At 50.1% G+C, this 14,187-nt stretch overlaps 1 protein-coding gene across 5 annotated transcripts; it reads right to left on the minus strand.

Annotated features, from left to right (window-relative positions):
• Window positions 1–1,488: 1,488 nt before the first annotated feature.
• On the minus strand, window positions 1,489–13,694 carry ELP6 (elongator acetyltransferase complex subunit 6). 5 transcript variants are annotated; one of them, XM_081071538.1, is made up of 7 exons: window positions 13,364–13,456; window positions 11,751–11,829; window positions 10,683–10,753; window positions 8,766–8,884; window positions 7,151–7,352; window positions 5,191–5,337; window positions 1,489–4,102 (listed from the first exon to the last, which is right to left on the minus strand). In XM_081071538.1, exons 4-7 carry the CDS (start codon window positions 8,843–8,845, stop codon window positions 3,974–3,976), a joined length of 558 nt encoding a protein of 185 aa, XP_080927664.1. In that variant the 5' UTR covers window positions 8,846–8,884; window positions 10,683–10,753; window positions 11,751–11,829; window positions 13,364–13,456; the 3' UTR covers window positions 1,489–3,973. The 5 variants fall into 5 exon arrangements, 4 of the variants coding, with proteins under 4 accessions (XP_080927664.1, XP_080927661.1, XP_080927662.1 ...); XM_081071535.1 differs by lacking the exon at window positions 13,364–13,456 and adding an exon at window positions 13,549–13,693 and having other exon boundaries at window positions 2,693–4,102; XR_013994834.1 differs by lacking the exon at window positions 13,364–13,456 and adding an exon at window positions 13,549–13,682 and having other exon boundaries at window positions 2,706–4,102; window positions 4,187–5,337.
• Between the last annotated feature and the right edge of the window lie 493 nt (window positions 13,695–14,187).

A 14,187-nucleotide genomic window follows, 5' to 3' on the forward strand; every position in this document is an offset into this window, starting at 1 on the left:
ACACCCTCACAGACGGGTCTGGTGTGCCAGAGGCCAGCCCCACCGCCACCCTGCTGCCCTGGGCACCCACCCCAGGGGCTACCTGGATAGCCGACCGTGTACTCAAGGGTGTACACGGTTCCTGCTCTCAAGGGTGGCAGGGCTGGGGTTGCATGAAGTCAAATACAACCACAACGCAGGAAGAGACCAGGAGCCTTCTGGCAGCTCCAGCTGCCTTGTCCCTCTTAGGCGTTTAGTCACACAGCCTCCCTCAACCCTGTTCCCACTGGACTCTGGACCACCTCTCCAAGGCCACCAAAGTCTTGCCTCCCTCTCTGCCCACACGTTGTTGTCACGGTTAAATTAAACAATGGGTACAACTGGCCTTGGCCCAAAGTGACCTTTAAGGTTATGCCCTGTATTCAGGGTTGGCTTTATGATTTTTTTTTCCTATAAAGGAAGAATTCTTTTTTGTGTGTTATTTTTAAATTAGGGAGAGGCAACAGTAGAGAGCAGGGGAGGGGGGGGCTTACCTACACCCCTTACCCGTCTCACATCACTCTCTCCAAGCCTGAAGAGGCTTGAAATGCCGGCATCAGGCCCCTCAGAAACCTTGAGTAAAAGGCATTCACTTTTCTGCCACCAGTTCCTCCCTCTCACCACTGCCTTGTTCCTTTTGGCAAATATAAAGCTTACCCAGTTTTTTTCAGTTTTCTGAGTGAACCTGCATGACCAAGCACCGAGACCTTCCTGTCACTGTCAAGTTCCTACAAAAACATGTGTTTGTAAATGTGCCTCGCAACAGAATCACCTGGGGAATATTTAGTTCAATCAGCCTTCCTGAGCCCTACCCTAGGCCTGGCGAACCGGTCTTCTTTCCAGAGGGCTGGGAACCTCTTTTCTCAGCCTCCACGGCAGAGACTTAGCCAGACTGTCTTTTGGGCACTGTTGTCACTTCCCCTTACTCACCAACCCCTGCCCAGCCAACCCTCCACCAAACCTGTTTTCAGGGGACTGACCCTCAGCAAGGTCTGGACACTTTCCTCCAAAAACAAGAGCCTCCAAAACTGACACTTGGCTAAGTGCCTCTGTGCCTTGCAGCATGGCCATGAGTAAGAGGAGAACCCACCAAGGCTGGGGGCCGGGGGGAGTTGAGGCTCATGGGCTCCCAGTGAATCTGCTACAGAATGCCCCCCATGAGTAGAATGAAGGGGCCATGATTTTAGGGTTTCTCACCCAACATATTATCAAAACACAGGGAAAAGGTGAAAGAACCATACAGTTAACTATAAGCCCTAGATTCTACAACTGTTAATGTTTTACTTAGTATATCATTATCTATCTTTTAAAAAATCTATTCCTTTAACCACTTATCAATACTTACTTGTTATGGATTCCCAGGTAAGTTGCAGATACCTGATCTTAGTTTTTAAATATTAATTCAGGTGGAAAAGCTCCATTTAGCCCTAACCATTGTTAAACCAAAAGCATTCACGGCTGAAAGTTTTTCTGAAAGGGTTTATTGAGCCAAATGCTCACCAGAAAACGACCAAGTCCCGGGGCATGACGTCTAAACTACCAGCACCAGCAGCACATGAGGAAGGCAGCATGTCTGCAGTCCTGGGATTGGTGGGCTCTTTTATGCAAACAGCTTGGGAAAGAAGGATGTAAGTTGTTTTGAAAGAATTTACATTGGCTACAGGTAAAGCGAGAGAACTGAGGCGGGGCTAGTTTTGGGATGGGTATAGAGTCCTAAGGAAGACGTGCTTGTTTAGGATTGGTTGTGGGCAACCTGGAAACAGACTGGAAAGTTCACAGGTAAGCAAGCAGCAGGGGCCCCTGGCGATTCTCTTTATGTAATTGCGGATATAGACACCTGCAAGTTAATTCAGTTTCAACATATGTTCAGGAATGTAAGCAAACTTTTGTTGGTTTTGCCCTCCAGTTGTTAACTGATAAACCTCTCTTCCCTTCCTTCTACCCTCCACCTGCTGTAATTTAATTTATAGCATCTCAGAATTTTCTCCTTGTCATTAGCAAAGCTCAACCTTACTTTAGGTTGCTTCCTGTGGGAATAATAAATTCAAAATTTTAGAAAACTAAATGGTGCTTAGAAGTCATCAAGCAGTGTTAATTCCTATCGTCAAGATTCCACACTGAAATCCTCATGAAAATCTTGAAAATAGGGGCTGGGTCTATTTCGCAAATGAAGAAACCATCCTCGAGAGGGGAAGAGATTTGCCCAAGGTCACTCTAATAACTGAGCAGCCATAGTCTGGGATGCAGGACTCTGGGTTCCAGCCCACTACCCAGCTGCCTCAGCCCGTCATGGATGCAGAGAAGGGTTTCATAAAGACAAGGGCCCGTCTTTGCAATTGCTTGCACTAATGATCATGCTCACGGTGAATTAAGCATCAGTGATAAAGTTGGCAATGTGATAAAGTTGAAAGGGCTGCCACCAGGCCAGACTCCTCGGATTTGTCCTGGTTCTGACATGCAGCAGCAGCTCCTGCTCTGTGGCCATGAAAATGAACTGAATTTCACCTCAGGGAACCTCGACTTAGGAGTCAGGTTCCAAGATGCAACCAAGGACACCAATCTCTGTGGTTTTTGAAAAAAAAAAGTGAAATCCGTGTGAACATATGTACAAAGCCTGGATTCCAATGAACAGCAGCCATTCTAATAACCGTGCCACAGTCACTAAAAATATTTAAAATCTCCAAGTTGTGTTGATATTCACTCAATCCCTTTATTACCTGAGTTTCTAGCACGCGGCAGAGACCAGAGACAGACGAAGTTCATTCCTTAAACTAGAGAGGTTGTCTCAGGGCATGCCGTTACCCAAAAGCCGACGGGCAATGTGCTGAAGGTCAGTACAGAGCTCAGAGCAGCAGTCATTCCCAAGGAGGCTCTACCAACGCTGGCCCCCACCACAGATGGGCTTTACATATGTTACCTCATACAATCCTCGTGACGGCCTTCACAGGCAGGCCAGATAGGCCCGATTCCAAGGCAGCGAAAACAGAAGTACCCAGAGCTTTAATGACCTGCCTGAGGTCACACACAGGTAGCATCAAAAGTGATGTGCCCACCCCCGGAGGCCTTCAATTGGCGCTGAGTCTCTAAGTGCTGTGGCAAGTTGGCACCTGCAGGCTGCTGGGGTAAGAGCTCCCCTCCTGAGGTCCTCACAGGTGAGCAAGGCACCAGCTCCTCGCCGAGGCCCATCCTGTCTGGCAGCAAGAACATTCTTTAGCCTTCTCACCAAGGCCATGCATGGGGCCAACATGGGGACTCACGTGACCACTGCCAGGGTGCCGGGCCCTGGATGGCTCGGCCTCATCAGCAACACCGAACCAGGAGCAGCCAAAGCTGTGAACTGGGTGGGAGCCTGCCTCAGGTTTCCATGAGGGTCCATCAGGTAGGGTGGACTTTAGAGGCAGGCCTCCATTACCTACAGCCTTGAGTGTCCTTCCAGACCTCTCTAAGCCTGTTTCCCCACTGGACTTAGAGGAAAATACCTTTTCAAGACAAAGGTGAAAATAAAACGAGACAATCCGTGGGAAGCCATGCTGTGGGAACTCACTTTATGCCAGCCATGATTATCCGAGTTGTCCCCTTGGATGCCCGCCGTCCGGGACTGTCTCCTGGCTGGCACAATCACACCCACTCTGGCTAGGAATGGCACAACCATCAAAAATGGGCAGTTGGGCTGAAGCCTATTTACATGGAAGCCTCCAAAGGACCCTTCATGAGGGTTCGATACACGGCGTCCCTCTCGGCAGAGGCAGGGTTGCAGATTCCTCCTGCCTTCTGAGCCAACCCCAGGGGGACAAAGGCACACCGTCACAGCACTTGACCACCCCTGGGCCCAAGTGGAGCCGCCAGTCCAGCCTGAAAGACCACTACAAAGGTGTCAAGTTCCATTCCTGCTTGGTTGTTTTATCTTCCACATCCAAAAACAATCCAAGGGAGCTCTGGCGGCCCCCAAGTCAGGTCACAGAACAGCAGGAGACAGTCCCTTGGCGAAAAAAGATACGCTCTTGTCCTGTATCTTGTACTGGTAAGTGAGGCTCCGATCCCGCTGGGCTGTGGACTGCGGTGCTCTCCTCCACAGGACTCTTAGCTGTAGTGACAGGGAGAAGGACGAAAGATGAGTGCCCCCCGCCAGTACCTGCTCCACTGTGAACCCCACCTGCTCCTCACTGACCTTCAACTGAGGTGCCTCTGAGATCACTGTCACATGTGCCATGCAGCAGTGGGATGGACTTCCGAAACAAAGCCATTACCAGTTAACCAAAAATAAATCTTTCCCTTCCATTACAATAGTCGTATTTGCTCATTACAGAAAATGTGGAAGAGAAAGAAAAGGAAGAAAAAGTTACTAGAGAAAAACCCTGGAAGTATTTTTATGTATTCCCCTTTGGTTTTTTTATGCAGGGTCATGTAGTTGTTTCCTAGATGAATTTTGGAAATTAGCATTTGTACATTCAATTCGGAGGCTCGGGAAGGCTGGACATTGATTTTGGTGGTGTCGCGGCCGACCAGAATGCTCAGAGCCAGGCCACAGCTGCCAGCAGAACTCTCGCCTCAGGCTGTGCCACAGGCATCACCAACACAGCACTTCTGTGTGGCTTTATTGTCCACACTTGCCTCTGGATGACTCTGGGCCCAAACTCCCACCCTTAACGTGGTGAGAGCCATCAACATGGAGCTCACCAGAAGCTGTGGTGGAGGCTTTGGGGTGATTCCAGAAGGCAGAGAACCGGGGGAGGGTTTGGGGGAGGTGGAACCTGGCCTCCCTCCCACAGCAGGGCCTCAGCTTTTGCCTAAGTACTCCAAACACTGAGTAGAGGCAGCAACCCCGCTGGGTCAGGCCCAGCCAAGTCTCCATTTTAAAAGGAACTCTGTTGACCTGAATATATGAAGCCTGCCATCATCCTTGCAGAGGGATTGTGCTGTTTAGTAGCGGGACACCTGCACTCCACTCCAGACTGCTGTCTCCTCTTCAGGAGCTCCACTCTGCTCACCAACCATGGAAAACGCCCATGGTGCACGGTGCTGGGCGCCCTCTGGAGCAGGCTGTGACCTGCATCCGCACAGCGTCCCAGGCGGACAAGCCCCACAGCCTGAGACCGTCCCACGTGCCGCCTGGACTCAGGCACAGAGGCAAGCAGCCTGCTGCCCAGGATCCCAGTCCCAGCCCCGACGTACCTGCCCATGCACGTCCCTGCAGAACCCTGTGGCCAGGCCCTCAGCCCGCAGGATCAGGTGGCTCTGGTGACTGAGGCCATTCAACAGGATGTCATTCTCCTTGTCCTCAGCATCTCCATTGTCGTGCACAAGGACTACCATGTTTCCCTGCAACAGAAGTGGGAATAGGTGGGAACTGCTCCCAGCTGGAAGGGACAGCAGACAGGGAGCTGTGGGCTCAGGCCTCTGCGCCCCTGCACACCCTCTCCCAGGTCAGCCTCACTGCCACTGCTGCGACCATGTCCATGGGCAGGACCCTCGCCTGGGCTCCAGCACCCTAACTCCAATCATCTGCTGGGCAGTGTCACCAGCACAGCCAACCTGTACTTCCAGCTCAAGTCACCTAAAACCAAGCTCAGCCTGCGGGCCTCCTTAATGTGACTGAAAGGCCACCATCCTGCCAGGCACAGTTCATCCAGTCCACAGCTCCTGAGTGCTGACCGTGGGCCAGACCTGTAGTGGGGTAAGAGACGTGGGCCCTGGAGACAGACAGGTACTGACAGCATAGGACGCAAAGCCACAAGAGGGCAGCCTAGGGTGCTGGCGGAGCACGGAGCAGAGGCCATGTAGCTGGGAGGACAGGGCCGGGATCTGGGCACACCTGGGCAGGGTCAGAAGACAAGTAGGACCTGGCCAAGCAGAAACAGAGGGGAAGGTCCGCCCCGTCCAAAGGGGACGCCGTGAATAAGCAGTCCTTTCACAGGAATACTGCCCAGTTGTTAAAAAGAATGAAGTGTGTGTTCTGTTACTGGGAAATGGACACCAAAAGTTACTGTGTGTCATTCAACAAAAAAAGTGCCGCCAGTGTGGATGGTCGGTTACCAGCACTGTGAAGAAAAATATGGGGAAACAAATATATACACAAGTACGTTCGTTCCTGCATAGACTCTCTGGAAGGATATACATGGGAGGGAGGGACACCATTAGTTTTTGCCAAAGTATCCTTTATACTACTTCTTTCTTTTTAAAAAAAAAAAAAAAACTATTCCCAAGTTTTACCCTTTCAACTAAAAGAAGTATTTTTACAGAAAGAGGGTGGTAGTGGGCCAGAGAGCAGCTGAGCTGCAGAAGCTTTCCCTGTCACCCTCACCCCGCTGACCTGTGTCCTCCAAGCCCTTCCATGTCCTCCTCCCATTCTTCCACAGCACCCTGGTTTCTGGCCCCGTGACTGCACTAGGACAGCCTCTGATGTTCCCCAGACACAGCTTCCAGGCGGGACCTCGTACACAGCAGGGGCTCTGCATGCCACGTGGGACATGCGCACCCCGGCCAACTCCGCTGGCGCCCCTCTGTCCTTGCTCTGCACCTCGCCCTGACCACACTTTGCCAGCATCGCAGTTCCTACCCCATCACACACCAAGAGTGGCCACGGTGGGCCAGTCGCTGTGCTGGCCTGTTACCAACTTCATCTCCCTTACCTCTTGCAGCCAAGTTCCTGTAAGGTAGGCATTTCTATTTTATAGGTTCGTCTATTATTGTTAAATTGTCTATTATGGAAACATCTCCATTTTGACTCATACTTTGACAATAAAGGTTACATCCTATACTTGTACTACACCTCACAATTTTTAAAGCAATTTACCCCCAGTATCTCAACTGATCTTCTAAACACACTCCGAGCGACAATGACTGGTCCCAGGACACACAGGCAATGTGGCAGAGCTGGGACTGCCACGGTACCACACATGGCCAGCCCATTCAAGACCGTGCTGGCCATTACTTTAATTCTGAAGGCTTTAGTTTTCAGCAATGGTGCGTAGGGGCGAGCAGGGTGGGTAGTCCAAAAGGTTTCTGGGCCTGCCACAGTAAAGCCCAAATGGATGCAATTAAACAAAAAGATCACTGCAAGCAAGCAAGGTCTGGACCTGACTGGGCCCTTAGTGGTCACAGGCGGGGGCACGGAGAGCAGGCCCATCGGTACCTGTAGTTTGCAGCACACCGCGGCTCTGCAGTAGTGGATGAAGTCCAGCACGGCCACCGCCCCCACGCCCAGGCTCAGCAGCACACTGAGGTCGTCCACAAGCAGCACCGGACACCTCCAGGCGGCCTCCCCCTCGTCCACGGGCTGTAGGGCCTCCCGCACAAACTCGTACAGTGGCTGCAGGTTCCCAGCGTTGGCCTCTCTGGGACACAGGGCAAAAGTCACCAGTGAGCTTGCTCTCTCGCAAATGTTTATCTGTGACCGAGCAACACCACAGGAAAGGGCTGGGGGGAGGCAAAGAACCGGATCACAGTCCTTGGCACCAAGGGGTTCATGGTTAGTTGGCAAGAAAAGGCATGCCTACACAGATGATTGATAGCAATTCAAATATCCCTTGAGGCCTAAGGGGCACAAAGCACCGTGGTACAAACGGGACAGAAAAATAAACTGCCTCTCAGGCCCATTAAGAGACACCGTACAGCCTCTCAATCCAAGAGCTTCCAACACCTGGAAGATTCATTTGGATTGGGCATGCAGGAAAAGCCTTCCCAGGTCACAACTGGGTGTAAAAAGCTAAAGAATAACGCAGGTGTCCTGGTGGTGAGGTGCACTGGATGAAGGGCTGCTTACGTCCGTAACGGATTCAACCCCTTTCTGAACAAGCTGGCCCAGCTACCTCCATCTCCCCAGTGACCACCCTCAGCAGTCATTTCCCAGCAATAGACTCAAAAGGCTCTGGGGCCCAAAACCCAGGCATCGACCCCACTACCCCACGCCCCAGGGCTGAGCCCCCACTAACAGCAAGGGTGACCACCCCGCACCACCTGGGGTCAGGTGTGACCAGGCCGATTGTTCAGACACCAGGTTCACAGACGGTAAGGGCGGTATGTGAGGTCACACATAGGGTCAGGGCACATGGCACTCTGACTCCACACTGCCTCCCAGCCACCGAGTAAGGCTGAGTCTCAGAGAGGGTGTGGTGGGGAAGGGTTCCTGTATGGACTCCTCTGGGGTGGAGGGAGAGCAGCAGCCGGTGGGGAGTCTGCACAGAGCTGTTTATGGCTGATGCTCGTAAGGGATGAGAAGCAGAAAACCCAATCTCAGAAAACCAAACCAGCAGTCAACACACTTTGTTAAAGGGCGAATGGTAAATATTTCAGGCTTGTGGGTCATGTTCTCTGTCTCACCTGCTCAGCTCTGCTGTTGTAGTGCAAAACAGCCAAGGACGGATATGCGAACAAATGAATGTGGCTATTCCAATAAAACTTTATTTACAAAAACAGGTAGCTGGCCCTTGGCCTGTAGTTGCTGACCCCTATGTATCAAGCCAAAAACAGAACAAAGGTGTGTGCTAGGGCTCTGAGCCAGAGTTGAAAAACCAGCAAAGCATATTGTTCTTCCACACTTCCTACAGCTTTTGGGACAGCCGTCCACTCCTTCTCTGGCCCATGCTAAGAGCCAAGGGCTTTCGGATAATGCTGCAACACCAAGGCTGTGTCTGACTGCTGCAGCCAGCTCGGCCCGCCCACATTCCGAGGAGAAGGAATGCACCGCAACCCTGGCCTGGGCCACCCACCAGGTGTGCACTTCCGGGCTGGGCTGCCAGCTGACTAACCTGAGGAACTGCAGGGGGTGAGGCTTCTCCTCAGCCCGGAAGAAGACGTCCACCGAGGACTTGAGACCCTCGAGGAACATGAGCTGCCCGCGTTCCCGTGCTGTGGTTAGGCTGACACCCTAAAATGCCAAAGAGGAGCGTGAGCTAGTGTGCTTTGCAGGGGAAGCGCTCAGGAAGGCTAGACTGTAGCCCACCAGAGGGTACACAACATCGTCCAAACCGTGCGAATGTGCACCTGTCCCCCTCCCTATGGGGCCCATGTCTTCTTTCCCCTGGGTGTTCCCAACCCAACCCCCATTCTGTTTTCAGATGAGCCTTTACATTTGTCACTTTTTAAAACAATTTACCTTCTTTTGCTTACATATTTATTTTTATGATTACCCTGTGCAGGTTTTTAATGTACAATAGTAATATAAAAAGTTTCCTTTTTAAATGCATGTATTTATTAAAGTAAGCATATTTAAAAACCAGTAAATAATAATAAAGCAGTGGGAGAATGATAGTCTCTATTGCAACTACTAAAGTCGGCCATAGACATTCATAAACAAACGGGTGTGGCTGCGTTCCCATAAACCTTTATTTACAAAACACAGGGGGCACAGGCTGAAGTTTGTAGACCTCTGCTCTAAGCAGAACTTCTTAAATGTGGTTCTTCATGAACCACCCGATTAAGAATCTCTGGAGACATCTGATTAAAATGCAGCCCATGAGCCCACTCTAGAACCAGAAACTTCAGGGGCGTGGCCCAAGAATCTGCATGTTAACAAACACCCAGGGATGATGACGCAATGTACAAGTGCAGAAACAGGTGACAGGTGTCCATTGCGCATTCAAGCACCAGTGTTCTCCACTACTCAAGACCATTAGCAAACACAGTGGCCCCTGGCGGACAGAGACTCCCGGTGGTCACTGTTGCCCTTGTTCGTGACCACCACCACCCCTCCCCGCCATGTAAGTGCAATCACACACCAGGAGTATGGGAGCTCAGGCTCTAGTACGTGGCATGCCCAAAACTGTGTATGCCACTCCTGCCATGTTCATAATGATTCCAAGGTAACAGGAAAAGTAGCCAATCTGGACATGAGAGGACATGACTTTCTCATCCAGAAACACAGATGCTAACTAAGGCCATAGGGAGACACGGAAATGCAACCTGTGTTCTTGACCTGACTTTCCCTTCTCTCTCTGAGCTCATGCTGACCTCTAACAAGAAAACCTCTTCCTTGTCTGCAAAGATGGGAAAGAGTCTACCCTTCTCTCACCCTCTCATTTGTTTCTTCCCATCAAAGAATCAGTGACTTGGCCAAGCAGTAAGACTGGCATTTCAAACATCACTGCTGATGGGTGACCAGGTTCTCTCCCTCTCTGAGGCTGGCCTAGCATAACAAAAAGAAAAACCTCAGTAAGTCCACTTGGTCACAGGTCACAGGTAATGGCCCCAGCGATGCCAGGAGGTTCACCAGCCTCTTGGCCATCTCATTCTTGCCTGCCTTTCTCTGATAAGATGAGGGGCAGAAAACAAAGGCGCCTCTCCCCACATTTGGGTCCCAAGCCCTACACTTACGGAGAGGCAGTGGGAGCTACTGAACTTGGCAGCAGACCAAGCTGGGATCTCCAACTCAGAAGAACCAAGGTTAAAGCCCACATTGAGGAGAAAATGTTAAATGGTTCAGAATCAGTAGAGATGGGTTTGATTAATTCAAACAGATCTGGTCCTACAATCTCTAAATTAATAAAACATGCAGAGACGGTGCCTTAGCCCTTTAGATAAGGGGTTCAGGATCCCACAATTTCCTTAATCCCTCCCTTGCTAAGTTCTCTACAATGCAAATAAGGAAGCCCAGCCGTAGAACACACTCACACGTGTGTGGTACACACCCTCACTCAGGGAGCTCACCAGAGGTCTAAAATATTTACCAGCTTCTGTCCCACGATATTGTAGTGACTGAAGGACTGGATGAGTGCCACAAAACAGACTTTACAATTAGCTGGAAAAAATAAATTAATTAATTTTAATAATGTCTCTATTTAAATCAGTCTCATATACTTCATACCTCTGGAAACAAAAGCATTGAGGCAGGTCTAGAGACCCAGAGGCCACCTGACATACCCAATTTGATTCTAAGATGCAATTTTTTTCCCTATTTAATAATTACACCTATTCCACTGATTCTGAGATCTACTTCTTCTGTTAGATGTATTACTAGGTACCTTATTTTTCTCTATTGTAAATAAATTGTGCTCTTTAAAAAAATTATATTTTTCTGTTTGTTGTTGATGTACAGGAGAACAATTAATTTTTTAAACTGGTCCTATATTCCAGGATATAAGGGAAACACAAAGAAGCTCTAGCTACCTTACCGAACATAATTAATTCTAATAAATCATCTGTTGATTCTCTTGTTCTTTCTGTTCTGAAAATAATAACGTCATCTGGAAAAGAAAACTTTCAAAGCTGCAAATTATTATGACTAAGAGTGCCAAAAGTCTACCCTCTATTCTGGCCGAGCAAGGTAGGGGCTCAAGGAGAATCAATTGATAAATGAGGCTGTTTTTCATCTGGCTATTTTCTTCTTCTAATCTATTTCCATATGTAAATTGCAGTGGCCATGAAGTTTTCTTCCCTGAGTTCTTTGGGAAGCACCTACTGCCAGCGCCAACTTTCAATGGGTTGAGTGCCCAGAGACCTCAATATACACAATCTTGAGAATCAAGTACACAGGGGACCACAAAAGGAGCACAGTGAGGCAGTACGTGCACAGTGGGTGGAAAAGGGGAAGGGAAGACACGGATACAGTGAGCACATGCCACGCTGGCAGGGCTGGGTAGGGAACAACATGGTACAGTAACCTTTTACCTAGTAAACAGTCATCTGGCTACCCAAACACCAAAGCCCTGGCTCGTTAATACTATTATCATCGCTTCCTGAAATAGGGTTTTTTTTCTCTTAGGTTTCTTTCTCTATAGCATCAATGAGTCCCATACCTTTGAGGTAGAAGGAGAGAAAGTGGTGCACAAGGAAACTGCCATCTGTCTTGGCGTCACAGAGTAGAGTCAGTTTCCCCTAAAAGTTAAGAGAAACACAAAAAAGTGAATTAAGACTCCCTGGAAAGAGGAGTCTAACTATAAATATAATTAATTGTGTCTAACCCTATGTTTCTACACCTGAGGAGTATGTATGTGTATACATATATGTATTATATATGTAGCATGTACACAAATACACACATACAAACTAAGATTACAAAAAAAAAAGAAAAAAGAAGTCAAAATTATGGAAAAACCAACAATTAAACTGATCAGTATTAAGTCACTCATTACGGGCAAGCATATCTCAGCTTCCACTTTCCCAAAGCAAAACAGAATGAAATCCCTTCTCTTCCTCATTGCTCACCTAGTAACTCAGGGACCCGTCTTAGGGAGAATTAGATATTGAACAAAGGAAGCTTTTACCATCAGAATCCAACAAAAATCACAGCCTGCCAAGATTGGAAGGGACCTTCAAAAAAGTCATCTGATTCAGCTTTCTCCCTATTTCTAATTCTGATGTTAATTCTGTCCTACGGGGTAGAAAAAACAGAAGTGGTTGTTGAGAGAGACCTCGGGTAACAAAGTTCTCCTCCCAATAGCGCTGGACACTGCTTTAGGCAGAGCTCTGGTCATGGAGACCTGGAAAGACCTCTAAAGATGGTCTGTGCAGTGCCTGGCGGCCCTGCTTTAGCCACCTCTAGTTCCTTGCCAGTGACAGGGAAGGTCAGGATCAAGTTGTATCAGACGCACCACTTCTGTGCCGTTCTGACTTTTTTTCACTTATAAAACACGAAAGATTACACTACCAGACTGTGAGGGTTTCCCCTAGTGCTGTCATTCCCTGGTGTCCACTTTGGTCCTCCGTTCTCACACTCTGGCCCTGGGCTGAAGACTTTGGTGGTGCCAACTGGCAAGGTAGCAAGTGCCATCTGCAGGCTTGGGCAGACAAAAACTACCGGGCAACTAAAATCCACGAGGGTATATTATTGAAAGCTGCGGCTGGCCTCGCATTGTGGGGTCATAAAAAGGCTTTACACAAATGGTGTCCTGGCTGTCTGGAGGACCTTACCATTTCATTAAGGAAACAAAAGTTATGAAATAAACCAGATATGTTTCCTGGGAGAGGTGATCCCTGAGCTGAAATGTGAAAAATTTCGAGGTGCCCCAGAGGGAGGGCAGGAGGGTGGAGAAAAGAGCCGCGAGGCTGTGGTGTCGAAGGCGGACTTGGTGCAACCGAATGTTGGCTGGAAACCGCTTAAAAGAGCATCCCCCATGAGTAGGAAGAGGGAGAGGAGCAGCAGCGTTCACGGCGATCTGCCGAGGGCTCCCGGGCCAGAGGGCGACTCGGCGATTAAGAAGCCGGTCCGGTCCCGTAAGAAGGGTGGAAAAATCAAACTCCTCTCCTCTCAGACAACCTCCTTCGGGCGCCGGGCCCCCCACCCCATGAGCCGGCACCGGGCTCCCCGGCGCACGTCTGTGAACATAAGCCCATCCGTACGTCGGACACGCTTCCTGGGAACTTTCAAAGACACACACGGCCTTTGAGAAAACGAGGTCCAGAAGCCCACCTTCTGCAGGTCCTGGTGTCCAGCGCAAGCACCGGGTCGGCCCTCCCTGGACTACAACTCCCAGGCAACCTCATGCCAACGGACGTCGCGTCTTTCGCAAGGGTCCATGTGCGCTGCCTCCGAGGACCTGTTCTTCCGCCACGCTCCTGAGACCCGCCCCCGTCCCGACCGCGCGACCAATTTACCTGCTCCACCCTGTCAGGGGTGGTGTTGAGAAGGTTATTGAGTTCTGGGAACATTCTCAGCTTTAGGGTCGAGCGCCCGCGACAGGGACCTAAAACTGCCACGGAGGATGGAGAGTAACATACAGCACTGACAATCACGCGAAGGGAACGCGCACGCGCAACGTCGCTGGAACACGCCTGCTGCAGCCAATCAGGCGGGCGCCTCGACCGGGGCCTCTGCCGGCGCACGCGTGATGACGCGTATCCGGCTGCCATGCTGGGGAACACCGCACGTGGCGACTTCCTGTGTACAAGTTTGGCCTCTTCTCTGCTGGTCTGAGGCGTCTGATTCTTCGTAGTGGCCCCCCAAGGACCCACGCGACCGGGTGTCTCTTTCCTTCCTATGACCTCGCTGTCCCCAGCCCCAGGCCTCGGGGCAGTACAGTCTGTCCCTCCATCCGTGCATGTCGAGCTCACGCTGTTTCCTGGTAACGCTGGCTCTATCACGTTGATGATGACTAGCGGGACAGGATTTCACAGTCTGAGCTGATTTTTCCTTTCTTAGTTTCCTTCTTTATTTGAATCTGCACTAGAAGGCGGGAGGCCTGAGGTTTTTATCTCTTATTCACTTATTTTCTTGCCTAAAACAATGCCAAGCAC

This window comes from Rhinolophus hipposideros, assembly GCF_964194185.1.
Source record: "Rhinolophus hipposideros genome assembly, chromosome: 14".
Taxonomy (NCBI): domain Eukaryota; kingdom Metazoa; phylum Chordata; class Mammalia; order Chiroptera; family Rhinolophidae; genus Rhinolophus; species Rhinolophus hipposideros.

Bases quoted from the DNA above. Each gene is read 5' to 3' on its own strand.
- ELP6 (XM_081071535.1), bottom strand. From the start codon at position 13,602: ATGTTCCCAGAACTCAATAACCTTCTCAACACCACCCCTGACAGGGTG. The intron at 11,830-13,548 runs GTAAATTGGTCG...CTTAACTTTTAG, and splicing joins CCCCTGACAGGGTGGAGCAG to GGGAAACTGACTCTACTCTG. The intron at 7,353-8,765 runs GTTAGTCAGCTG...CCTGTGTCCCAG, and splicing joins CACCCCCTGCAGTTCCTCAG to AGAGGCCAACGCTGGGAACC.